The sequence below is a fragment of the Bactrocera neohumeralis genome, chromosome 6 (assembly GCF_024586455.1).
Source record: "Bactrocera neohumeralis isolate Rockhampton chromosome 6, APGP_CSIRO_Bneo_wtdbg2-racon-allhic-juicebox.fasta_v2, whole genome shotgun sequence".
Taxonomy (NCBI): Eukaryota; Metazoa; Arthropoda; class Insecta; order Diptera; family Tephritidae; genus Bactrocera; species Bactrocera neohumeralis.
In genome coordinates this window covers 76,777,361-76,805,191 of record NC_065923.1, presented here as the reverse complement: position 1 = coordinate 76,805,191, position 27,831 = coordinate 76,777,361, and the positions used below count along the sequence as shown (strand labels likewise).

The window sequence follows — 27,831 nt, the reverse complement described above, 5'->3', positions numbered from 1 at the left end:
TATCCATAAATGTATATGTACGTATGCATGTACATATGTATGTATGGATGTCTGTATGTTTGTCAAGCTTATCAATTACATATTATGTATATTATGCATAAAGATTGCATAAAACGCAAAAATATAAATTTTATTATTGTGCAGCTTTGATTAAAACGAAGCCGATTTTAAACATCATCACATGTGTATATGCTTGTTAATATAATCGCATGCAAATACTAAATATGACTGCAGATATGTACAAACATGTATACTAAATGCCATACCAACCCTGACTGCCATTGGAAGACAGATATTTATGCGCTAACGCGCCGGTCAATAATCGCTTGCACTCTGCCGTCCTGCAGCCAACTGAGCTCAGTACGCGTTTGACATTTGAGTGCAGCAAAGCTTTTACACACATACATACCTACTACATACATAGTTGTAGGCCAGCGTAGGGCTATTACTCTGCCATCGATTTTTCGGTTGAGAGTTGTTTTTAAAGTCTATAAAACAGTGAGTAAGTGTTTGGCTTAGCTTTAGAATTTTTACTGTGTGCTCGAGCAGCTGGTACAAAAACAAATATAATAATAATAGCAAAGCAATTAAAAGACAACATATGATCGGGTTTTTGACAATTTTCAACACGAGCGTTATTTTCGTAGCTCCTTTCGCTGCGCGACTGCCGCTTTGTATTCCGGTCTAATAAGTCTGTCGTAAGAGGGCAGACGACTCGCACGTGTTTGTTTAGACTGTGTATGGTTTCGAAGCGAAAGCACTTGCTTTCGAAAACATAAAAAAATATAGTAACAAAATTACGAATTTTCATAATTTGAAAAAGAATTGAAAGTAATTGGACTAAAGTAAAAATTATGTGGCGCTGTAAGTGAGCAGTCAATATATGAAAACATAACAAAGAAAAATAAGAAAAATTTTGAATGTTTGCTATAATTGGAAAAATCGATAATTTTCTTGGCTAACGTAAACATTATCGTGTGCGGTAAGTGCCGGAAATTAAATAATTATGGAATATAAATAACATAAATAAAGAATATAATAAAGAAATATTAGGTCTTCAGTTGTTAAAATTTTTTTGTGTGGAAATATTGGTGTTGTTGCTACATAAGATATTCCATTTTTAAAACAAAATTTTTAATTTATGAAAATTGAATTGGAATAAAGTGTTTAAACTCAAGTTGGATTAATTATTAAGGTGTTGAAAGTGTAAATTTTAAGCTTTACTAACTAAATACGAAATATGCATTCGGAACAGTCACAGTGGCTCCAAAATTGTTTAACATTTAGTTATAATTTTTTCAATTTCTCGAAATGTAAGCTGTTAATTAAATTAATGTTATTGTGCTTTGCGCAGGGGTAAAAATCATATGAATAGCAGTGTGTTTAAACGCTGGAAAGCCAACCGGATGCATTGGTCCGTGTGATAGATTTGTTTCAATAACAAAATAAGAAATTATTGATTTTAATCTTTGCAACCAAGTATTAAAAAAAGTCACAATTAAGCTTGGTGGCTTCTGCTGTTGTCGTTTTGATTTTTGGACTGCATATCGTCACCTGAAATGCAAAACAACGTATCATAAAAAAATCGAAATTGAGCTTTTATTCACTTGCTTATATTAAATATATGTAGCATGAAATTTTCGGTCTCCGCTGACAGCTATAACCAATACATAACCAATATATAACCATTTTAAAACCAATATAACAAATATATAACCACTTTATAACCAAAACTCAAATTTTTTTCAATATGAGTGGTTTCTATTATATCGCTTTTCCTTCATCTGTAAACTGATGAAAAGCGATGTTACGTTATTTTGCATTTTAGGTTACAGTCCAAAAATAAATCAAAACAACAACAGCAGAAGCAACGAAGTTCAAATCTGGCGTTTTTTGGTATTTTCACGCTTCATAACTTTCGGCTCATTTTTTAATTTCTTATCATTTTGAACGGTAAATGCAGCTATTATTGCCATTATATAATAATGATATAATAATAATGATGACATTTTTGTGAGCTAAATGCTATGTAAATTATAAGGTTTTCATGCGCCGCATTCATGCACAGCTGCACCCATTCTCCAGCGTAACTTTTTTAAAACTCATAGACAAGTTTTGTAATGAGAAAGTTGGCAGGTGTGTTCATACATGTGACGTGTGCTTATTTATTGTTCGAAGCAGGGTTGCAATGCATTTAAAAATAACAGTTGAATAATAGTTTTTTTTTGTTTCCCCGAAAATCTTAATTAGAAATGGTTTTTAGATTTTCAATCCAAAATACTGGATTAAAAAAAAAAATAAATGCCAAATACGAAATTAAAAAAACGAAAAGTGGTCAATTGTGTTGATATACAACATACGCGACGTGTTGAATTTAAAAAATAATCGAATTAACTTTTAAATTAATTTTTTTATTTTGCTATCCCGAAAATTTTAATTAAAAAGAATTTTAAAATTTTTGTTGTCAAAAATCGAATTGAACAAAAAATAAATACGGGATAATTGGTAATTAATAAATATTTATTAGTTTATTTATATCTCAAAAACCGGATTAAAAAAATATAATAATTTTGAATTTTTTTATTTGTTTTAAATTTTATTTCAAACTCTTTAATTTATCTAAAATACTATAAAATGATATAAAAAAACTAAGCCACGAAAACCGGAAATAAAAATATAGTTTTATTCTCAAAAACTGGATTAAACATTTATTTTTATTAATTTTTTATATTTAATTATTAAATTTTTTTTACACAATAAAATTTATTTTTATTTTTTTTTATTTTTATATAAATATTATTTGTATTTTGTTTTTTTATAAAACTAAATTCTTATTTTCAAAAATCAGATTCAACATTTGCTTTTATTAATATTTTATATTTATTTATTTTATTTTATTTTATATTTTTTTAATAAAAATAAATTTAATTTTTTTATATAAATATTATTTTTATTTTTTTATGAACCTAATTTTTAATCTCAAAAATCGGAAAAAAATAATAATAATTAATAATAATAATACTGATTATTTTTTTATTATATGTATATATTATTTTTGTTTTTATATATTTTTAAATTTAATTTTTTTGATATTTTATATTTTTAAATAATAAAAACAAAACAATTCTACAATAAAAATTATTATTTGAGCTAAATAAATTTATCTTTTATGTGCTTAAATTTATTTATTAAAAAATAAGAGTAAATATATTTTCATTAAAAAAAACATAAATACTTTTAGTCCGTGGTTTGAGAAAATTTCTTTGTAATTTTTAATTCCAATTTTTTTTTTATTTTTTAAAATATTAAATATTTAATTTTTTTTTCAGAAACCATATTGAAATTATACTTATATTTTTTTATTCCAAAAACGTTAATTGAAAAAATTCTGATTTTGGAATTGGAAATTGAAAAATTTAATAAAACAAATACGGGATCAAAGTTAGTTTTATTAAAATAATTTTATTAATTTAAAATTAAAAAAAAGAAAAAAAAATAAATTTTAAAATTTGTTTATTAAAAAAAAAAATTATTTTATTAAAAATAAAAAAGAATTAATCTAAAACCGGATTAAAAAATATTTAACAATTTTTTTTTTAATTTTTTAAAATTTTTTTATCCCCAATACGGGATTAAAAAATAAAAACATATTATTCTAAACAACGGAAAAATAGTTTTTGTTTCCCAAAAACCGGATTTTAAATGTATTTTCATTTTTCCACATTTTTTAATTTTGTATAATGTAATTTTTTGAATTTTTAATTAGCCATTTTTATTTAAAAATAAATTTTCAATAGAAAAGTTACTTATTTCGGATAAAAAATAAATTTTGAATTTATATTTCCGATCTTATCATTCAATAGTTTTAAAGTTTTATTAAAAATCCGATTTTTAACCGGGAAACTAAAAATTTAATGAAAATTAAATGAAAAATATAATTTTTAAAATTAAAAATTTCATGAAACATTAATTTTTAATTAGGAAATCGGAACCACCGATATGTTTCATGAAATTGCTAATTTTAAATTTAATTTTTAATTAGGATAAAGAAAAATTAATTTTCACTTTAATTTAAAATTTAAGTTTTAATTCAATAGTTTTTCAATTTTTGATCCAAAATTTGTGTATTGAAGCATTCGCAACCCTGTTTAGAAGACTTATTGATATTCGTACACAATTCTTTATTTATTTATTTAGTGGTGCATGCTATCTATACGAGTATGTAGACAGCGATCGATACCATACAACTAATGGTCTGCTGCAGGTTTGCTGATTCTCAGGGCAATCGATTGACGTTATGACTTGAGGGTGGTGGTGTGACTATGACATAAACGCTGCCAGCCGCTAGCCAATAGAAACTAACAAGTTGTTGTCATACCTCCTGTTGGGAAATTGCTCTATTAAATAACTTTTGCTAGAATTGTTGCTGAACTTGTTTTTTGTACACTGAACTGGGAGATCTTATAGGTTAGGTGACGTCGTTGGAAGTCGTTGAATCTTACTTTGACAGAAATTCGTCCTTTGTGTTACCCAAAAATTCCTGAAAGATAGATTATCAGATACTCATCGATCGACGAATCGTTTTGGTGTATCTACCGCGATACATATTTCAATCTTCAATGATACCCCCTTGCCTTCCTTCATATAGTAGCGTCCGACAGAATATTGAGCTGCACCGTATATAAACATATTGGACAGTGTCCGGTCAGAACACCTATAATTGGGGAGAGATTGGTTTTGTTAAGAGCCAGTAGTTCGGAAGACCTCTTACGATTCACTCGGGGTCAGAAGTAACTCGTAGTCGCAAAAGCTCTGTTTGTTAAACAGCGTTTGCTGAGCTCACTGAAGGTCCAATGGTCCAACGCCAGAACGCAAGGGAACATTGGATAACCGTCCCGACTCCAATCGGATGAAATTTAAGAAAGGGACAACTTTTTTATTTGAAGAAGTATCTTCACGAAATCTGGCATAGATTGTTATGAGATTGAATTGTTTAGATCGGACCACTATAAGATCTAGCTGCCATACAAACTTTTATACCATAAAAAATGCTCTAGTGAAGGGTATTATAATGCAGCAGAAGTTAAAATTTTTGTTGTACTAGAAATAAAATAGCTATTATTTATTTTTCTTTTCAATATTTCAGAAACGACAAAGCACGTGCTTTCTTCTAATTAGTAAATAACCGAATAACTTGCATTCCAATAAGTCGCTGTCAGACTTTTCATTCAAGTATTTTGTAGATGTTGATAAAAAGCAATCTTTAAGTTGATACTCGACGTGGAAAGCTTTATATAGAAACATACTTACATACATAAATACTCAACTTGCGCTTCGCAAATAGCTTGAATAAGTCTTTCGATATCGGAGAACAGTTCAATTAAGATGTCAGTCATGACGCCGGAGAAATCAATTTTAGCTTACTTCAATCACTTTATAGTGAGCAACTTTTCATATTTACGTAAGTATTGACTTATGATTATTTAAACTTATTACTTAAACGTAACTGCTGTAAATAATAGTTTAAAGGCCGCGTCAGAATAGGTACTTGTACGTTAAAGACAGATCAGCATGCGTATGAAGCGGCGTACGTAACGTATAGGTATGCCACAACGAATGCGTTGCGCAAGTAAACAAAAATCAGCTGTTCGTCAAGCAAATGTTGAGAGTTGGTCTACCGGAGACTTGTCAATCTGTCGCTCTCCATATAAATGAATGCAGTCAACTCAGTTGTCAGTTGCATACATTTCCGCTACGGAATAAACGTACCTATTCTGACGCGGTCCTAAGAGGACACATGTAAACGTAGTACTATGGAATACCCATAGCAGCAGCAACGGTTCAGAGGAACTCACGCTTTTCTTGAAAGGAAAATGGTATAAAATGATGATATAATAGGGCTGGTAATTTCGAAGCCCAGACGGAGGCTTGCTTAAAACAAATCAAACATAGTTAATGACGTTTGTTTTTAGTACCCTCAAATATGAAAGAACTATGCATTTTTTGTAATTTTCGATACTAAAGTAACACTCAAATACATTTACAGTTGATGAGATTGACGGCTATTTGTATTACTTTGGTGGTACGGCGGGCGTTATCACAATAACTGGTATTGCAGCAGCGGCTACTTATTATTTAAAATCGCGTCCCATACCGGAAAAGCCGCTAGTGCCTCTGGATAATCAAGCGCCTATATTGGAGGTAAGTGAGACAGTTTATAAGATTAACATGTTAATATAATAGATAGATCTCGCGTCACGTTTACTCAAGTGGATAATGCGGTTCCTCAGAGGCGCACTACGTATAGCTGCTTCTAGCTGAGACGCTGTAGCTGCTTTAAAGCAGAGTATCGAAGACGACCCGAATTAGACCATCCGCCATCGCGCGGCACATTTGGAGCTGTTCTTATTCACTTTATATTTGGTTTGTGGACTTACATAAACCAATTTGTGCAAGAATTGGAACCGAACGACCATCAAACGCGTCGCACTTTCGGTGAATGGGCACAAAATAAGATGGTCTCGATTTTTACAAGAAAATTTTGCTTAGCGATGAAGCTTACCTTTGAATGAATGGGTATGTTAATAAACAAATTTCTCGAGTTTGAAGTGATGATGATCCGCAAGTCTTCATTGAGATGCCGTTACAAACTCAAAAAGCCATAGAGAAATGACTAATAGCTTGTTCGTGCTTGAATTGGTGGATGTTGTTGTAGAAGACCTTTTTTTCAACGAGAGATGGTGCTACATGCCACACAGCCAACGCAGCAATCAATTGATTGAAGGAAACTTTTGGTTAGCGCATTATCTCGCATCTTTGGCCTGTAGCATGGCCTTTAAGATCATGCGATTTAACACCGCTGGACTATTTTTTGTGGGGTTATCTGAAATCGCTTGTGTACCCAGTTAAGCCTGAGACGATTGACTCCTTGGGAGAGTAGTAAAGATCCGTACTCCCTTGCTCTCTTGCGATTGCATTGCTGCAAAAAGTGATCGAAAATTGAGCTTGTCGGTTCGAATTTATACGAGCTAAATTCTTGGTCATTATATATAATTATATACCATTTTTTTCTTCTTGAAAACTACATGTCTAAAAAAACACCCTTGATATTACTTCGTTCCCTGTTTTTTGGCAACATGACATTTTTAGGGAATGGAATTTCTTGAAGAACTAATTAGCAAACCAGCTATCAAAGAAAAGCAAAGCTTCGACAAATTTCCAGCCTCCAGCTTGTAAATACCAAATGTGATAAAAAATGCGAACTTAGAAATTGCCACAAAAAAACACCCCCTTTACTTTTTTAAATGTGATAAAAAATGGGAACTCAAAAATTGCGTGCCTAAGCCATTGCCAACAATTAACATTGATTTTCTGTGCTTTTTTTTTCAAATTAAAGTTATTTACCTCTACAAAAAACACCCTTTACTTCTACAATTTTTGCGTTACGTTATTGTTATGATGTCTTAAATTAAACACTGACTAGCCAGAGAAGCATATGTACTATATATAGATATGTATGTTTCTCAAAAATATATTTTCCAACTGAGTATATTACGTAGGTTGCCTTTTATATTTCGGTATTTGGCAAATCGTCAAGTTTGTCATCTTTGATGTTACACGTACTCTGACCTTTGTGATATATGAGAGCTATTTGTATTATTTACAGTAACTTAAAATATTCATCTCGGTTTAAAAATGGAATTAAAGTGCGAGTATCTTCTTGCGATTATTTTTTGACAACTTTCGACGTGGTTTAATTCAGCAAATGTGTATCGATGTAGTTAATTACATTTTTGGCGATAAAGCTGCATCAGACCAGTGCTTATTGGTGGATCTTAGAGTTCGTAGATCAATCCAAGATAAATTTCGTGACGGTTGTCCAAAATCAGGAAGCTAGCTAATCAGCATTCACCATACAGTACTGACTTAGCACCGAATGACTTACTTTTGTTCCCGTACGGAAAAGATAAACTAAGAGGTCAACGTTTTTCAGCATCTCTAGAGACGGTTGATGCGTTTAAAAGCATGTTGTCGAGATGCCGCAATCAGAGTGGCAAAAGGAGAATATTTTGAAAAACAATAAAGATTAATATTTGTTTTTTGTTCTCCAATCCCGAAATATAAAAGCCAACCCTCGTATGTACATACATATATCTTTGCATATGGTTTAAGGTAGCAACAGAAGTCACATGATTCATGTGCTCACGTCTGCGAAAACGATCTGATTGGCATTAAATTTGAAAAAAAAAAACACAATGCTACTGCTAAATCACGTCATACATAGGTATATTGAAATGCGTTTGGTATTTGGTTAGCGGTAATTTGAAGTGTTCATACTGAGATTAAACAGCAACATTCATTACTATGTTCAACAGAATATTTCATACTTTGCCTGGCAACGCTAGATAAAATCGCTATTTGTCCAGAACGACTGAAAAGTCTATCATATCGTAACTAAGTGCACCTCATCTAGGTGCCCAGATTACAAAGGTATAGTCGCGAATGAACTGGCTGATGAGCTTGCCCGCTCCACAGCATCCACCAACATGGTAGGATCGGAATTTTTCATTGCGGTTGGTCCCCACTCTATAAAAGAATTGGTCCGAAAGGGAACAAACAAGACAATTTGTCGTCTGCGAATTGCCGGTTCTTCGACTTGGAGTTTGAAACACCAGGATTTCATTTTGCTGGGGCTAGTTGAGACGTAATCGCGTAAGCGGTGTCTACGCCAGTAAAGAAGAAGAATAAAGTTGAGACGTTGTGACTTAGGAGAGGGCACAATAGATCCCAGGTCGCGGTGCAATCCTCATTAACTTATCTAATAATCTTACTTATCTAATCTAATCAAACCTAAACATTCAGGTTATCCCGTGGCTGTTAAACGCTACAAAGTCAATGACGTTACAGTCTAATAAAATTCGAATAACAACTTATGTTTCCAATAATTGGAATTCCGTTACTAAATTGCTATATTCACATATGCATCATGAAAGCAAGTTTTGTTGTTGCTTTTATTGGTACGATTTTTCGACTTTGATGTTTTTCGTTTCGGCAAATTTTTGATGAAAATCAATCACTGGCATCTTTTGTTTACAATATTCTAACAAATTTATTTATTTTTTGACGATTTAATTCGATTAGAATATTTTGATTTTCATCAGCTCAGCCCCCACGAAACAACAAAGCAATACCTCTGGGCATAGAAATAATAATAATAAAAATTACGCTTCAAAATTTATAACCACAATAAACAAATATTTCAATATTATTAAAACCATAATTTCCTGTAGCTATTAATAACGTTATTTATATTAAAATATATTAAAAATATTATTTATGATAAAAAATAAGATCATGCAGAGTCATGCGAGAGTCACCCAAGCACTGGCCAGGCACGGTGCCTGCTTTGCTTATATAGAGCTAGCAGCTACTGTCAGCCAGCTTCCCACATCACAGGTCAACCCAAACACTGGCCAGGTACGGTGGCTGCTTTGCATATAGAGGCAACTGGCAGCCATTCACATCGCGGCACGACAGTCAGCCAAGCACTGGCCAGGCACGGTGCCTGCTTTGCTTATATAGAGGCAACTGTCAGCCAGCTTCCCGTAAGGTCAACTTATGGCTTTCAAATCGCATCACATCGCGGCACGACAGTCACCCAAACACTGGCCAGGCACGGTGCCTGCTTTGCTTATATAGAGCTAGCTGGCAGCTAACTTCCTGTGAGCTCAACTCATGACGTTCAAACCACATCACATCGCGGCGCTTCAGTGACCCAAACACTGGCCAGGTACGGTGGCTGCTTTGCTTATATAGAGGCAACTGGCAGCCACCTTCGCGCGACTTTACCTCGTGGCTTTCTAATCACTTCACACTGCGGCGCGACAGTCAGCCAAGCACTGGCCAGGTACGGTGCCTGCTTTGCTTATATAGAGGCAACTGTCAGCCAGCTTCCCGTGAGGTCAACTTATGGCTTTCAAATCGCATCACATCGCGGCACGACAGTCACCCAAGCACTGGCCAGGTACGGTGCCTGCTTTGCTTATATAGAGGTAGCTGGCAGCTAGCTTCCCGTAAGCTCAACTCATGATGTTCAAACCACATCACATCGCGGCGCTTCAGTCACCCAAGCACTGGCCAGGTACGGTGGTTGCTTTGCTTATGTAGAGGCAACTGACAGCCAGCTTTCCGTGAGGTCAACTTATGGATTTCAAATCACATCACATCGTGGCGCGACAGTCACCCAAGCACTGGCCAGGCACAGTGTTTGCCTTTCTTTTATAGAGATAGCTGGCAGCTAACTTCCCGTGAGGTCAACATATGGCTTTCAAATCATATCACATTCTGCCACATCTGCCTGCCCATATATATGTAAACTAATTCCTCAGTTTTGAAGATATCGTTCTAAGTTCTTGCATACATGTCTTTTTCATCAAGAAGCTGCTCATATTTCGGAACCGCCGATATGGGACTACTATACCATATTGCTGCCATACAAACTGAACGATCAGAATAAAGTTCTTGTATGGAAAATTTTTTATTTGATAAGATATCTTCACAAAATTTTGCATGTATTATTCTTTAAGGCAACGTTATGATCTCCAAAGAAATTGTTCAGATAGGAACCCTATAGCATATAGCGACCATACAAACTGATCGATCAAAATGCAGTCCTTGTATGGGAATCTTTTTAATTTGAAGAGATATTTTCACAAGATACGGTAAGAATTATTATCTGAAGTAACAATATAATCTCCGAAGAAATCGTTTAATTCGGATCACTATAGCATATAGCGGCCATACAAACTGAACGATCAAAACTAAATACTCGTATGGAACACTGTTTTCTTTGTTGAGATATCTTCACGAAATTTGGCGTGAATAATTGTTGGAGGCAAAGCCACAATCTTCCAAAAAATTGTTTGAGATCGAACTACTATAGCATATAGCTGCCATACAAGCTTATCGTACAAAATCAAGACAATATCACTTTATAACGTTTTATATTATAAGAAAAGCAACTGTGAAAAGTATTATGGCCTCCTTACAACCGTAATTAACGTTTTTTTCGTTTAATATTCAAATATTGGAATTCACATCCATACGCGTAAGATGAACTATAGAATACCATATATCCAATAAACGATCTAAACAGAGTGTCAATCACTCAGCAGGCTTCCACATACCAAACCACCTGCAAGCATCACTGCCCACTCAACGCCGCCGCTCACAAGCTTGTTGTCAGTATCATGTGCTTCGAAAAATGCTGATCGCGTGAGACCGCTAAAGAGCACCGCCACGAATATTAACGATAATAAACGAAATTATTTTCTTTGTACATTCTCTACATATACTATATTTCGAAAGTCGGCCGAAACAGCGCATCGTACCGAAAAAATGCACGACAACTATGCTCTGGTCACTTGTGCTTGCTCTCACACGATGCCCGAACATTATGTGGGCATAGCTTGCTTGTTGCGAATAACTGTCGCGATTCCCAAGCGAAAAAGACTGTTCGATTGTTCGAAAATGCAGATGTTGAGTTAAAGCAGTTTTTAAAAAATTTAGTTTGCAGTCAAACTTTGCGTCGGTATTTCTAAAATCGTGCACTTGCTTGTAAAGCGTTTAAAGTTTAATATTAAATCGTCTAAACTACTTATTTGTGGCCGGTGGTGTCAATCGTTGCGACGTAAATACAAATATATTATTTAAGAAAAAATGTGTATAATTTATTCGATTTGAATATTAATTGAAAAACAGTGACATCGTGCTTTGTCTATTACGTAAATGTTATACTGTGCGTAAAAGTGGCACGAAAACGCTCGTCTATTTGTACAACAATGCGCGAATAATTATACTTACAAATAAGCAAATGAGATTGAATATATATATATGTACATATAATAATTTATTTGCGTTTGAAAATAGAAATAATATAAAATGCTGAGATAAGTGCAGTTGTTGAGGCAATTAAAGTGGCTTCCCTATGCTAAATGAGTTGGTGCAGCGCATGCACATTCGTGCATACATACATACGCGCATTTAGTGGTACCGCCAAATAACTGGGAACCGAATTATACCTTTCATAAAAACTATATAGTTTCAACATTTCAGGGGGTTTTTTTTAGCAAATTTCGTACACTAACTATTGCCAAGAAATAATAACGGTTTTAAGTATTTAGTGGTTTCAGTGCTTATGTAGACTGGCAGAACGACAAGATAGTGGCTTTGATGAATACAAAAAATATATTTCATTGTTTAACCGTTAGCATTTTTTAAGTTTTTTTTTTATTTAAAGCCAAAACTAATCGCAATAACAACGAAACGCATGTACATTGTGACAAAAAGTACCCGGAAATTAAAAACAAAACGCAAAATATTTAAATATTCATCAATATTTATTTTGTCGTCTTCAAAGTAATCTCCACCAGATACACACTTATGTCAACAATTTTTCCAGTCCACGCAACATCGGGGTTCAACGGAGCGACAATTTTCGTTTGAGAAACAAGAAAAAATCACACGGAGCCAAATCTGGTGAATACGGTGGTTGATCGATGGTATTTATTGCGTTTTTGGCTTTAAATTCGGTCACAATCGTGGTTCGATGTGATGGTGCTTTAACATCGTGTAAAATTCATGACGCGTTCTTCCAATGCAGAACGGTTGTCCTCCCGCAAACGTCTCAATACGGCCAAATAAAACCGTCTGACCCTCCAGAACAAATTCATCATTGATGATTGTTGACTTGTTTGCATGTCATAAACCCATGTCTTATAGGCAGCTGTAATGCTCTTCATGGATGTTCTAAAACTTTTCATACGTCCCTTTCTCTGAAAGAAGTTGCATGGCATTCAATAAGTTGTATAAAGTAAGAAGGGTTTTAAAATTTTGCATTATAAATATGGCTGCGGTGAATATTAGTCTTCATCTTGGCTTATTATGGACAACAAGTCCTGAATCTGCCCTGAGTCAAGCATGATCGATACAAATTTTTGATACATGGTAATTAAACGAACGTTCACCGTTTGTAAGAGAAACAGCAAAGCGATGCTCAACGTGTCATCTTTTTTCATATCATGGAACTGGCATTCAATAAGTTGTATAATTTCATCTGCAATAGCTTCATTGGACAACTAATCAGTTACATCAACGGAATACTTTTTTGCAGCTGCTCAACGTGTCATCTTCTTTCATATCATGGTACTGCTTAGAAACTAGAATGATTTCTTTTCAATTCAATTTCCGCTTTGCTGCAAGTTTTTTCATCGTTTGACTGAAGGGCTTAAACCATATGAATGTGTCATCAAAACGCTACACATATTTCAAAATTTCAGCTACGACTCGACGAGTTCATATTACTACAATTATCGCAACACTGTCCACAGCAACCTTCCAAAGGAATGTGGTAATTCTTCAATGTTTTGCTAATTAAAGCAGCAATGGCTTTGCCTGGTTTTTCATGACATATTACAAAAGCGAGAAAATGTTCCTCTATGTAGTAGACTGTGTTTTTCAGCATTGAGACGGATATGAAATAAAATAAATGTAGTCTGCTAGGGCACCCTTAGAGAGCTCCGGGCCCTGGGTGGCATTACCGCCGACACAAAATTCTGTTGTTGTTAGAAAGTAGTTAGTCGGCTGACTAGTCATTTAATGTTAATAGCAAAATTTATTTCGAACTAGTTGATTTCCCCGTATGGCACTAAAGGCTTATAGACAAATGTTCGAATACTCGTGAATTTATGAATTGAAAATGAGTGTAGCAACAACAAACATGCATGCATATCTAATGAATTTATGGTTTGTACAACGAAAATATTGTATAGACAATTAAAATGTTTATTGTTAATTTTATAAAATAAGCCAAGCGAGTCAATGCTGCACACAACGCCTTTCAGTTCTTTTACCGTTTCAAATATTATATACTTACATTCATAAATATGGTTGTAAGTGCTTATGTGCATTGTAATATGTATACGTTGCATTTGAAAAATTTTGTAGTGAGATTTTTTGTCACCAACATGTAACATTATTATTATAAAAAAATTAATGAAAGAAATCTCGTAGCTGTATATTATATACATTCAGATCCATATGCATATACATACATACATATATATATATCCTTTCGATTTCTATCTAGAAGTTAAATATTTTGCAAAAAGAAATAATAAAACGGTGACATATGTATGTCTGCTTGCGTCTATCATATTAGGGTGTTCGTTATTTTCTGAACTAGTTTTATTATAAGCGAAATAGACTCTCAGGTTTTGGGGTATCGATCTGAAATTTTGCACACGTTCTTTTCTCCCCAAGCAGCAGCTCATTTTTCGAAATCACTGCTATCGCACCACTATAGCATATAGCTGCCTTACAAACTGAACGATTTTACTCAAGTCTTTGTATGGAAAACTTTTTTATTTGACAAGATATCTTCACGAAATTCTGCGAAGTTTATTTTAAGATAAAGTGCTAAAATAGCTGAAGAAATTTTTCAAATCGGGTCACTTTAGCATATAGCTGTCATACAAACTGAACAATGAGAATCATGTCTTTTGTATGAAAAAGTTTTTCATTTGACGAGATATCTTGCTGGAATTTAGTAATGAGTGCTATGTAAGGCAATCCTATAATCTTCGCATACATTTTTTCAGATCGGATTGCTATTATTTATAGCTGCCATAGAAACTGAAGCATTAAAACTAAGTGCTTGTATAGAAAACTTTTCTATTTGACAAGATATCTTAACAAAATTTGACCCAGATTATTGCTAAAGAAAGCGGTACAATTCCCGAACAAATAGTTTAGATCGGACTACTATAGCATATAGCTGCCATGCGAAATGAACGATCAAAATCAAGTTCTTGTATGGAAAACTTTTCTATTTGAAGAGATATCTTCACGAGACTTAACGTGTATTATTGTCCATGCCAATGCTCCAATATCTGAAGAAATTGTTAAGATCGGTCAACTATAGCATATAGCTGCCATACAAACTGTAGAATTAAAAACTAGTTCTTGTTTGAAACTTCTTTATTTGTGTAGGGTTATTTGTGTAGAAGCCGAAGTTAACGCTTTTACTGGTTTTCATTTAAATCGTGCCTAAATTATATATTTTATATATCTTTTCCCATATACATATTTCATATTACAATTTTTTCACATTTTGCATAAAGCGAGTTGTTGGCTATGGCTTTGAAAATGTGATAATCTAAATTTTCTGCTCTAAAAAAATTTGCAAATAATTTTTTCATAAACAAATTTCTTTTTTAAAATTTTTTTTCATGAGTAAATGTCTTTAAAAGTTATACGCAGTTAAAGCTTTACACCAAATAACATGTGTATTCATACAAGGGATTTACAGGTTTTGTGTTGCTCATACGTCATGTTGTACTATATGAGTACAGCAATACGTTTGATGCTTAATTTGAACTGCGCACAACTTTTGAGGGAATGTTTGTATGAAAAATTCATTAATATTGTAAAAAACGTATTCAAATCATTTTTAATAGTATATAATTTTTGTAAAGTTGTAGTTGCACTTGCTTTGGGGCTAAGAACTTTATTGCAAAATAACCAAAAATCCCATATAAAATATGCTTGAAAAGAAAATGTTTTAAGCACGGTTTAAATAAAGAACTTTTTTGTGCGATCCTTTTTTAGCGAAACTTTAAAAAAAAAAATAACTTTAGGAAATAATAGAGGCCCTAATTTATGGATATAACAAACTTATATTAAAAAGAAACTGAAAAATATATAATTATAACAACTTTAGGAAGTAAAAGTGACCCTAATGTATGCATATAGCAAATTCACATTAAAAATAAACTGAAAAAAACGTAATTAAAAAGCTTAGTGATCATATGATGTATTAAAAAGGAGAGAGACAAGCGCATAAATGCTTAATACTTGGTGATATATGAATGAGAAAACTCTTAAGAGACACACCACATTAATACCGTATGTATGAATGAGTAAAATCTTAAAAGACGCACCACATTAATAGCGTTGTGAATGTGTGAAGCAGCATTCGCTTTTGTCCAATTCGCTTTTCACGATATTTGCTTGAGCATATTTTTGACACAACACAAACGGTGCTGAAAATTGGCATTTCAAGTATTCAGGTGACTAATAAGAAATTCACAATTTTCACTAACGCAGCTAGCAATATACGTGCATATATTGATATGTATTAGGGTGGGTAAAAAAAAATATGAATATTGTTTTTACGCTTTTTAAGAAATCATTTTTAGTAAACTTCTACGAAACTGTGATTTTGACAAATTCAAATGATTATGTGTATTAGGGTGGGTAAAAAAAAATATGAATATTGTTTTTTCGCTTTTTACGAAACCATTTTAGTAAATTTCCTACGAAACTGTGAGTTTTGCTATTTCAAACGATTATATGTATTAGGGTGGGTAAAAAAATATGAATATTGTTTTTACGCTTTTTAAGAAATCATTTTTAGTAAATATCTACGAAACTGCGAGTTTTGCTATTTCAAACAATTACATGTATTAGGGTGGGTATAAAAATATGAATATTGTTTTTCGCTTTTTACGAAATCATTTTAGTAAATTTCCTACAAAACTGTGAGTTTTGCAATTTTAAATGATTTCTACCATTGAGTTATAAAATTCTTAAGAAAAAACAATTTGCCTTAAAATAAAGAAACTTCAAATGCTACTAACTTTTAAGTGATAAGATTTAGGTAACAAACGTAAGAGACCATTTTATGGAGCATTCAATAATCTATAAAATTTATAAAACGAGATATTTTTTCAAGTAGTTGCAAACGAGATATGAATTTTTTGCAGCTGCGTTGTGGCTACTACTCGTTTAATGCCATGTATGTATGTATATTAACAGGAAACCAGAATATTTGTATAGGTTTAGTATGCAAAATTGATAGATCGGGATCCATACCACAAAATAGTTTTGATCGCGATATTTATTTGAAAGTTTAGTATGAAACAGAGATGGATCGCGATCCATATCACAAAATAATTCTGATCGCGATATTTCTTGTAGACTTAGACGTAATATTGATTGAACGCGTTCTGATAATAAGAGAGATCTTCATAGATGTGTCTAAGAACCTATTTTCCAGACTACAAACGAAAAAACAAAAAAATACTTTTTTTGAGCCACCCTCGTACATACATTTGTAGTTCTGCGTAAGTCTGGCGACAAACGTGTAATTGCAGCATTTATAATGATATAACGGTGTTTTATGCCTCGAGGCTTTTATAATATGACCCTAGGCTTCCAAAAGTTCTAACCAAATACAGCAAACTTAGAACCTGCAACAATCTGCCAATCGCGCGCTAAGGGTAAACACATAAAGATCGCGATCAACCGCGTCCACTTGTACTTATGTATGTTATTTGACCGAATTCAAGGTGTTCCGCAAATGCTTTGACAGCCACACCTACGCCATTGTCTGCGCTATAAGGCAAACCGTTTCTGCGGAAAGCAAGTTTGCTGACATTTCGGTATCAGCGTTTGTACGTTTGGGGAACTTCGGACGTGTTTGCCATGACTTTAGCCTTGTGGTGTCAAACGTTTGAGATGATTTCAAAAATATTTGAAAGGTTTTCAAAGCAGTATGTATGCATGCCAATGTGTATGTGCGCTAGTGCCGAGATCAATTACATTTTTTGCGTTTTTCGACTTAATTGCAAACAATAATTCAAAATCGGCGAATATATGCTTAAACTATAAAAAACTCGTCGTGTTTGTGAGACAATTTCCTGCGCCCAGTGTCTCAAGAAGCTTACGTGTACGACACGTGTAATGAAGACTAAAATGTTGTCTATATTATATATATAGACACCCACTTATTTCTGTATGTGTAAATACGAAGATGACGTGCATATAAACGAAGTGTGAAAATATATTTGATGTTACTTTTTAATAGAAGCGAAATTTGCAAAAGTGTAAAAATAATAATGAACAAATGAAATTGGGCGAAAACGTAAAAAATGTAAAAAACATAGAAACCATTTTTGTGGAGCTTTGTGGGGTTTAACACTCATTGTTCACAAAAATAATATAAAAAGATAAATTAAAAAAAAAACAAAAAAATGTTAAAAAAAAGCAAAAAAACTTAAAAAAAACTCAAAAAAATTATTTAAAACAATTTAAAAAAAAATTGAAAAAAAAATTAAAAAAATTAATAGCAAACTCATTGTTATTCGTGCAGTTTGTAAAGGAATGCCTGCAGTCATATAATTCTGTATAAAGTCTCAAAAGGCAACATGAAAAGAAATCTTTATTTAGATAAATTGTTTAATTAAAAAATCTACAAAAAAGATTTTTAGTAAATTCGTAAATAATTTTTGTGAAATCCGTTTATTGCTCGTGGCACATAACGTGCTGCTTTAATGCGAGGCGCGAAAAGTGTAAACGATTAATAAAAAAATTATGTGTTCTAGGTGCTGATGTCTTTAATATGTTTACTTTCATGTGATCTTTGAAATCTTTAATGCTCGCCGAATAAATAAAAATAAAAATAGATAATAGAATTAATGCAGAGTGCTTGTACGCTTTTTTCAATAAACTTAAATTCTTTGTTTTATTTAAGTGCAGTTGCGCGTCCGAAGAGTTAATTGAAAAAGTGCAGAGTGTATTTATTTTTATCAAAACACATAAGTGATTCAGTAAATAAATAAACGAAATAATTTATTATTTATCGTTCGTGAGTGTTTTCAAAAAGTTGCTTAAGTGTGAGAGAAAGAGCGTGAGTCTCAATTGTACAGCTGCAAAATGTCGTGCTGTGGCCAAATAACAACAATTCGTCCGCCCATCGAAATGTCCAGTCAAAGTGACGTTTTGAAGGTAAACAAAAAACTGAGTTTTATTAAATAAGAATGATTTGAACTTATATATACTGCAAACCAGGATCGTGATATTTGTTGCTAGTTTAGTATGCAATATTAATGGATGACAATCCATAAAATAATCCTGATCGGAATAGTTATTGAATGTTTAGTAGCTGAGGAGATGGATCGCGATGTTGATTGTTTATCATACAATAGAGATGGATCGCGATCCATAGCACAAATTAACGCTGATTGTCATGTTTATTGTAGATTTAGTATGCAATTGAGATGGATCTCGATACATATGACAAAATAATCCTGAACGCGATGTTGCCAGGTTGTCAAACAATATTGATAGACCGCGATCCATATCAGAAAATAATCCTGATCACGATATTTATTGATATTAAGATAACTCACATGCGGTATAAAGTCAACCGGATGGTCCAAAATCTTTCTATTAGGAATTTTTGGTCCGATTCATCTTTGACTCACAGGAATACTATTATTAGAAAAGAATTCTCTCCGAATTTATGTAATATATCTCACAGATTGACCGATATTTTCGATAAAAATTCGCTGAAGGATTTTTGATTCATTCGCGATTCAACAATTCTCAATATGGATCACGATCCAAATATCACAATAAATATTGTACGTGGGAAAGGGGTCCACCCAAAAAAAAAAAAAAAAATAATCTAAACTTTTATTTCACATTCAGAAGAATTTATGTATATTGGAAATATGTTGGAAGGAAAAAACCCCCCAGAAAGAAACTCTGTATCCGCTACTGTACTGGAGTACTGTTTTTGAAAGTCTTATAAATTATATCATTTATGATTGTCGTAGCTCAGCAAATTTACTGCTTGAGTTTCCGAATCAATGGCAGGCAAAACTATACTTTGAGTTCTGGGGAAGTCATTAAAGTTATTCCTCATTTGTCAGAGCAGCCCAATCTACATACATACATATGTACATGTACATAATACAAAACTTAGAAAATCAAAATCGTTTAAACATCTATTAAGGTTTCAGCGCCACACCGTTATACTATTTTATTTTCATGTTGACAATAATTAATTATTGCTATTTATTTTGTATTTTTTTCTGTATTTATTTTCAACAACAACGTAACGCAAAATCAACAAAATACCGCATTTTAGTTGAGATACGATCCACGACTAGACATTCATCGCAGGGTAAAAGAGAAAAAACGTTAACAATGAGTTTTGCATCCCAGTAAATACCCAAATTAGTGTGTATCGAAAGGCATGCATTTATATTTGACTAAAATGTCATGTTCACATTCACACATGTGTTCATACATATACATACATAGTACGATGACGCTCGAGACACCATCATACATATATAAGTACATGCATATGTAGATGAAAGCAATTCGTTATCGTTGTCGCACATCCGCAAATACAAACATCCTCTGCAGTGCAGCATACAACTGATCAGGCTAAATGGAAGTTCAAAGCGAGTATATTACTTCTTGACTTAAATTGAAGTAGTTGGAATAGCAGCAGACTTATACGAAGCTTTTACAAATTTTGATGCAGAAAAGAGCAATAAAAATAATAAAAACTTAAGAAATGGAAAATATTCCTTACAGGCACTTGATTTCGAGCGATCAGCTTATATGGCAGCTATAAGCTATAGTAGCCCGATCTGAATAATTTCTTGGGAGATTATATCTTTGCTTTAAGAATTAATTCTTGCAAAATTTAGTAAAGATATCTTTTCAAATAAAAAAGTTTTCCAACAAGAACTGGATTTCGGTCGATCAGTTTATATGGCAGCTATATGCTATAGTGGTCCGATCTGAATAATTTCTTCGCAGATTATATCGTTGCTTTAAGAAATAATGTATACTAAATTTTGTGAAGATATCTTGTCAAATAAAAAAAGGTTTCCTTACAAGAACTGGAATTCGGATCAGTTTATATGACAGCTTATGCTATAGTAGTCCGATCCGCATAATTTCTTCGCACATTTTATTCTTGATTTAAGAAATAATGCATACAAAATTTTGTGAAGATATCTCTTCAAATAAAATAGTTTTCCATACAAGGACTTTATATTGATCCATCAGTTTATATGGCTATATGCCCGATCAGAACAATTTCCATGCAAAATTTCGTAAAGATATCTTTTCAAATAAAAAAGTTTTCTATACAAGCACTTTATTGGGACCGTTTGGTATACAGACAGACAGGCGAACAAACAGCCGGATGTGGCTAAATCGGCTAAGCTTGTCAAGCTGATCATTTATAGAAATATTTTATACGATCTCCAACATTTCCTTCTGGCTGTTACAAACTTCCTGCCAAACTTAATATAGCCAGTTCAGGCCATAATAAGTAGATAAAGTGAATGCAAGATTTTCTTCCAAATAATTTTATGGTCGCCTAAGCCAACAATTCACGGATAGTTAAAAATAAACAAATTAAAAACCGCACAGTCCTTCACATATCTGTATACATATTTATCCAAATGAAGACCAATATGTGTTTACGTAAATTCCATTTACATACTTATTCCGCTTACATACATATGTACATATTGATCCAAAATATTCGAAATTTATCAACTTCTGCCTCGCTAGCGAGGCGCAACGCGACAGCTGGTCTATTTTATTATACAGCAATTTACGCAGACAGTGGTTTATAATAGAAAACTGAAAATAGTCTTCTACATATATCTATATGGCCACAATAATCATATATACATACATATCTGCATATATGAGTTGTGGTCTTCATCAATCATATTTGTTCGGGTATATATTGTTTTCAGAAGCTCATTCGTGAAAGCTCTCAAATGAGTGCATATGTTGCTTAATTGCTTAATTGTGATTCTGTAATGATATACCGTTTTATCTCTTCACTGCATATGAAACGTTAATATAATTTTGTTGCTGTAAATATCAGAAAGGAAAAATAAAATTATTCCCATCAAATCGGGCCGTCCGCCTGTCAGTCTGCAAAACGCCCAAACAATTCACTGGGTTTTATTGGTATCGAACTGAAATATATAGTGTACAGGGATGGATTTCAATAATGTATGTAAGGGGTGTTTTTTTGATATGTGGTTTTCAAGAATACTATTTAATTAATATAAATTATTGTAATGGCCAAGAACTTTGCTTTATTATAAAGTTTAGGCTTTGCTATTAGGTTTTAAAAATGATTACAGACAAGTGAGCGACGCTGTCGGCTCGAATAAATCCAGCCGAAAGGAGAAGCCCAATTTTCGAACGCTTTTTGCAGCAATTGGGGTCGTCGTAGAGCTCATACAGTTCGCGGTTCCATCTTTTTGAATATTCACCGCTCACGCGGACGGCTTCAAAGAGTTCATTAAGCAGCCCATACCTCAGTAACCCAAATATGCCAACGACAGGACTCAACCACCGAATTTGTTTTATTTTTATGCGTTTAACTGTATTCTTATAGTCGTAGGGCTCATACAGTTCGCGGTTCCATCTTTTTGAATATTCACCGCTCACGCGGCCGGCTTCAAAGACCTTTCGGAGAGAAATAATGCCTAATTGAAAACCGCACGTCTAAAAAAATCGAGTTGAGGGTTTAGTAAGCAGCATATACCTCAGCAACCCAAATATGCCACCCTTTTTATTTATACACACAACGTTTACTATATAATCCAAGGTATGTAGGTATGTTTGGTTTCGGCTACCGAGGGCACATTACAGACTCACCTGCCACTGCACTGACCATTCGAACTGCTGATCATTAATTAAGATGGGACCAAAGTCGCGTTGTCACGTTTGTACTCAATTAGTTGTGATTGAGATTTCATATGCTAGCATATATGAGACGAATATACATATATATGTGTATGTATAGAAATATATTTCTTAATTATTTATTGAAGTCGTGAACGTGCACTCACGTCGTTTTTACACTGGACACTAACATGCATATTCATATAATTAATTTTCTAACCTACAAATCCTTGCCTGTCATGTGTTATTTATTCAATAGAAGTATTCCCTTTATCTCTCTCTTCCCATATTACTGTCTTGATGCATGCCAACCACTATTCCACTCAGGGTCCTGATCACATACACGTTTCGAAATTCTATAAAGAAGCGAAGAACGGCAAATTCATCAGTTACATTACCGAGAATGTGCGCACGCTATATCAGACATTTCGTGAAGGTGCCTACTCCTCAAACAATGGACCGTGTTTGGGTTGGCGCGAGACACTCACATCACCATACCAGGCAAGTTTATCATACACAAACCATATTCCACAATTCTTCTGCGCTTGTAAGTGCCAAAAATTTGACTTTTTCTGCTCTGTCTTACGCAGTGGATCAATTACGATGAAGCCTTGCTACGCGCCAAGAATTTCGGCGCCGGCATGATTGCTTTAGGTGCGCGTCCCAAACAATTGATTGGCATTTACTCGCAAAACCGTCCCGAATGGATTTTATATGAGCAAGGTTGTTACAGTTTTTCTTTGGTTGTGGTGCCGTTGTACGATACGCTCGGACCGGAAGCGTGTGCCTTCATCATGCGTCAAACAGAAATGTCATTGGTTGTTGTGGAGGATGATGCCAAGGCTTTGATGTTGTTGGAGAAAGCGCCGCCCACGCTGAAGATCATAGTCTCAATTAAGCCTATAAGGCAGCATACGCTGGAACGCGCCCGAAGCCGCGGCATACAGATATTCTCTTTCATCGATGTGGAGAAATTGGGCGCTAAGGGCAACCATCCGGAAGTGCCGCCAGTATCCGAAGACTTGTGCACCGTTTGCTACACATCCGGCACTACAGGCAATCCGAAGGGTGTGATGCTCACGCACGGCAATGTGGTCGCCGGCGTATGCGCGGTGATCTTGCAAATGGGTAAGTGTTGCATGCCGGCTTCAGCTATTCGGTGTTGCTATGTAATTATTATTTTTTTTTTCGTTTTTGTTGTTTAACAGGTGAACACCGCATACGGGCAGGCGATGTCATGATATCATTCCTGCCGTTGGCGCATATGTTTGAGCGTTGCTGTGAGAACGGCATCTACTATGTGGGCGGCTGCGTGGGCTTCTATTCGGGCGACATTAAGGAGCTGACTAACGATTTGAAAATGTTGAAACCAACCGTAATGCCAGCGGTGCCGCGTTTACTTAATCGCGTTTATGATAAAATACAAAATGAGATTGCCTCGTCGGCCATCAAGCGTACTTTATTCAATATGGCGCTCAAGGCCAAGGAGAAAGAGCTCTCGCGCGGTATTATGCGTCGCAACGGCTGCTGGGACAAGTTGGTCTTCAAAAAAGTGCACCAAGGTAAGTGAAGAATTGTTGTTGTTGTTGTCGAGTTGACTGTCCTTGGCCGGTTAAGAAACTCAGATCCATTTCGGTTACGTAAACCTGACTGTTATGGGAACGGAAGTGAACAATAGTCTTCATTGACGCTTTATATGAATCATTTTCAGCTTTTGGCGGGAATCTGCGTCTGATGGTTGTCGGTTCCGCGCCGCTGGCCGGCAATGTCTTGACATTCATGCGCTGTGCACTCGGCTGCTTGGTGTTGGAGGGTTACGGCCAAACCGAATGTACTGGCGCCATTTCATTAACCGTACAGGGTGACTACGTGCCGAATCATGTTGGACCACCGGTCTCCTGCAATGCCGTCAAAGTAAGTTGAGCTCTGTAAATCTTTTTGCATTTTATTGATATAATTTCCTTACAGCTCGTGGATGTGCCGGAGATGGAGTATTTTGCCAGTCAAAATACTGGCGAGGTATGCGTACGCGGCTCCAATGTGTTCCATGGGTAAGCGTAAATTTATAGTCTAACGATATTTCAAATCTCTGTTGACACTTTACACTTTCGCTACGCAGTTATTATAAAGATCCAGAGAAAACTGCTGAAGCTGTTGATTCCGAGGGTTGGCATCATACTGGTGACGTCGGCATGTGGTTGCCAAATGGCACGCTGCGCATAATCGATCGTCGCAAACATATTTTCAAGCTTAGCCAAGGTGAATACATTGTGCCAGAGAAAATTGAGAATATCTACACGCTGAGTCAGTACGTCAATCAGGTGTATGTGTATGGCGAGAGTCTTAAGGTGCATAAATTGTGCTAACCATTTTATGTAGTGCCTAATAACCATACATTTCCGTTACTTTAGAGCTGTATTATTGCCGTCGTTGTGCCTGATGTGGATGTGCTCAAGCAATGGGCTAACGAGAATCGTGTCAAGGGCACACTCTCTGTGCTCTGCAATAATCAACAGGTCAAGGAGCTGATTATGAGCGATATGCTCAATTGGGGTAAACAGAGCGGCTTGAAATCATTTGAACAAGTGAGTTGTGAAACACAATGGCGTGTAAAAGTATTAACAATACTCATTTTGCTTTATAGGTGAAAGACATTTATTTGCATCCGGATCCATTTTCGGTACAAAATGGCTTGCTAACGCCGACCTTCAAAGCGAAACGGCCACAATTGAAGAGCTATTTCAAGCCGCAGCTGGATGACATGTACAAACATTTAGATTAGAGTTGAAATATATAATAGCAAACCGTTTACGAAAAGCATAGCGCTAAAGCTTATCCGTGGCTAATTTTGGGATACGAACAAAGCAAGCACTGATAGCCAATTAAAGCACTGCAGGGAATAATGAACCATATCTGCAATATGAAATTCCTAAACGAAAAATGCAATTAGCGTAAAAAATGCAAAGTTTCACAAAATTAAATTTAATTAAAAAATAAAAATCGGAAATTTGACTTCGTGGGGGAAAATTAATCAAAAAGCAATTGCAATATTTTTAACCAGTTAGCACTTACCACTTTAATATATAGCAGCTTAGCTGCAACTGTTTATGTATGGAATGTAGTAAATTTACCTAAACTTATTTAGAGTACCGTTATAACACGAGCAAAGTAAAACTTTATTTAAATTCCAGCAAAAACAATTATTAAAAAAAAAACAACAAAAATACTCTATTTATACGTAAATAGCGCGCCTAACCAATTAACAAGCAGCAATTATAGAATTACAATTACTTATGAATATCGAGAAAACCAAAAAGAAGCAGTAAAGAAGCGTATCGTCACCTAAAATGCAAAATAACTATCACTTTTCGTAAGTTTACAGGCGAAGGAAAACGATATAATAGAAACCACACAAAGTGAAACAAAATTTGAGTTTTGGTTATAAAACGGTTATGTATAGGTTATATATCGGTTATATCTGACAGCTTAAATACAAAATAACGTAAAATCACTTTTCATAGAACCACATAAATTGCAACAAAATTTGAGTATTGGTTATAAAACGGTTATGTATAGGTTATATATTGGTTATATTTGATAGTTAAAATGCAAAATAACGTAGCATCACTTTCATCAGTTTACAGGCGAAAGAAAAACGATATAATAGAATCCACAAATTGCAACAAAATTTGAGCATTGGTTATATATTAGTTATATATTGGTTATATCTGACAGCGGAAGCTTAAAAGTTTATGATACATATATGTAGTAAGATCTAGTGAATCGTAAGCGATAAAAAACTCAATTTCGAATTATACGTTGTTTTGCATTTCAGCTGACGGTATGTATGTTAAATGCGGAGAAAAATTTTAGCAGTCGAAAGCAAAAATGCGAACAATTTAAATAATAAATGAAAATATTTAGTTTATTGTAGATTTGAAATATATATAAATAATAAAATGAAATATATATAATATAAAATGACTTATATATATAACATAAAATGAAATATATCTAATATAAACTGTACTAACAGCTTACTTTCGAATAAAAAATTACCGATATATTACTATACCATATGTATGGATTCATCAGCTATGTTTATACCCTGAACAGTGTGTATTAAGTTTGCCATGGTGTTTGTAAGTTACAGCGGTTAACATCAGAGGCCCTAGAAAATATATACCATATGCAAATGATCAGCTTGATGAGCTGCATCGTTTTATCCATGTCCTTCCGTCAGTCTGCAAATAAACGAACTAGTCACACAGTTTTTGAGATATCGAACTGAAACTTTGCAAACGTGCTTTTCTCACCAACGCGCTACTTATTTATTGGAAGCAATGATATCGGACAATTGTATGATATAGCTGTCATACAAACTGAACGATCAAAATCATATCCATGTATGGACAACTTTTTCATTTGACGAGATATCTTCACAAAATTTAACACAAAATATTTTCAAAGACTGTGCTACAATCTGCGAAGAAATTGTTGAGATCGGGCTACTATAGCTTATAGCTGCCATACAAACTGAATGATCAAATACTCCTCCTTGTATGGAAAACTCTTTTATTTGACTAGATATATTCACAAAATTTGCGTATACTATTCTTAAAGACAGCGCTATAATCTCCGAAGAAATTTTTCAGATCGGCTTACTATAGCATATAGCTGCCGTACAAACTGATCGATCAAAATCAAGTTTTTGTATGGACAACTTTTTTATTTACCAACATTTAACTATAAAAAATGCACTTGTGCAGGGTATTATAGCTTCGGTGCAGCCGAAGTTAACACTTTTTCTTGTTTTGTATTACTTTTTGTTTATTTTTGATAATTTTATGATAACTACATTACATTAAATGTGATGCCCAAAGTCAGTGCTTTTATTAGTTAGTCACTTAAACTTATTGTTTGTAATGTATACGAGTATATTTAATATTTTATTAAATAAAATCACTTTTAACAAATAGTATGATGAAGCATTCCTACTTTCTTTTCACACATACAGATGTTTTTCTTTATAATGTTCACTTTTTTTTTCTTTAACATAACTTTATAGTTTACTAGAGCACAGATACTAGAAATTAGATTACAGTTTTCTACAAAGCAGACCTCAATTCACGCAGATTTTCCTCCTACCTTACTTCCTTCCAACCTTTTATAAACTACAAGAACTCAATTCAAGTTATATTTTCCATCTTACATCTTTCATTTTGCCTTCCTTCTCACTCTCTATGAATT

The 27,831-nt window shown here is 34.0% G+C and overlaps 1 protein-coding gene across 7 annotated transcripts; it reads left to right on the top strand.

Annotated features, from left to right (window-relative positions):
• The first annotated feature begins 368 nt into the window (after positions 1-368).
• On the top strand, positions 369-27,569 carry LOC126761405 (long-chain-fatty-acid--CoA ligase 5). Of its 7 annotated transcripts, none has more exons than XR_007667362.1 (12): positions 514-982; positions 5,147-5,461; positions 6,047-6,201; positions 22,909-23,082; positions 23,172-23,709; positions 23,790-24,143; positions 24,293-24,495; positions 24,550-24,632; positions 24,701-24,929; positions 24,993-25,166; positions 25,226-26,041; positions 26,158-27,569. XR_007667362.1 is itself a non-coding variant. In XM_050477534.1 (11 exons), exons 2-11 carry the CDS (start codon positions 5,386-5,388, stop codon positions 25,361-25,363), a joined length of 2,124 nt encoding a protein of 707 aa, XP_050333491.1. In that variant the 5' UTR covers positions 369-498; positions 5,147-5,385; the 3' UTR covers positions 25,364-27,569. The 7 variants fall into 7 exon arrangements, 5 of the variants coding, with proteins under 5 accessions (XP_050333491.1, XP_050333490.1, XP_050333489.1 ...); XR_007667363.1 differs by having other exon boundaries at positions 25,226-26,717; positions 26,748-27,569; XM_050477534.1 differs by lacking the exon at positions 514-982 and adding an exon at positions 369-498 and having other exon boundaries at positions 25,226-27,569.
• Positions 27,570-27,831: the final 262 nt, after the last annotated feature.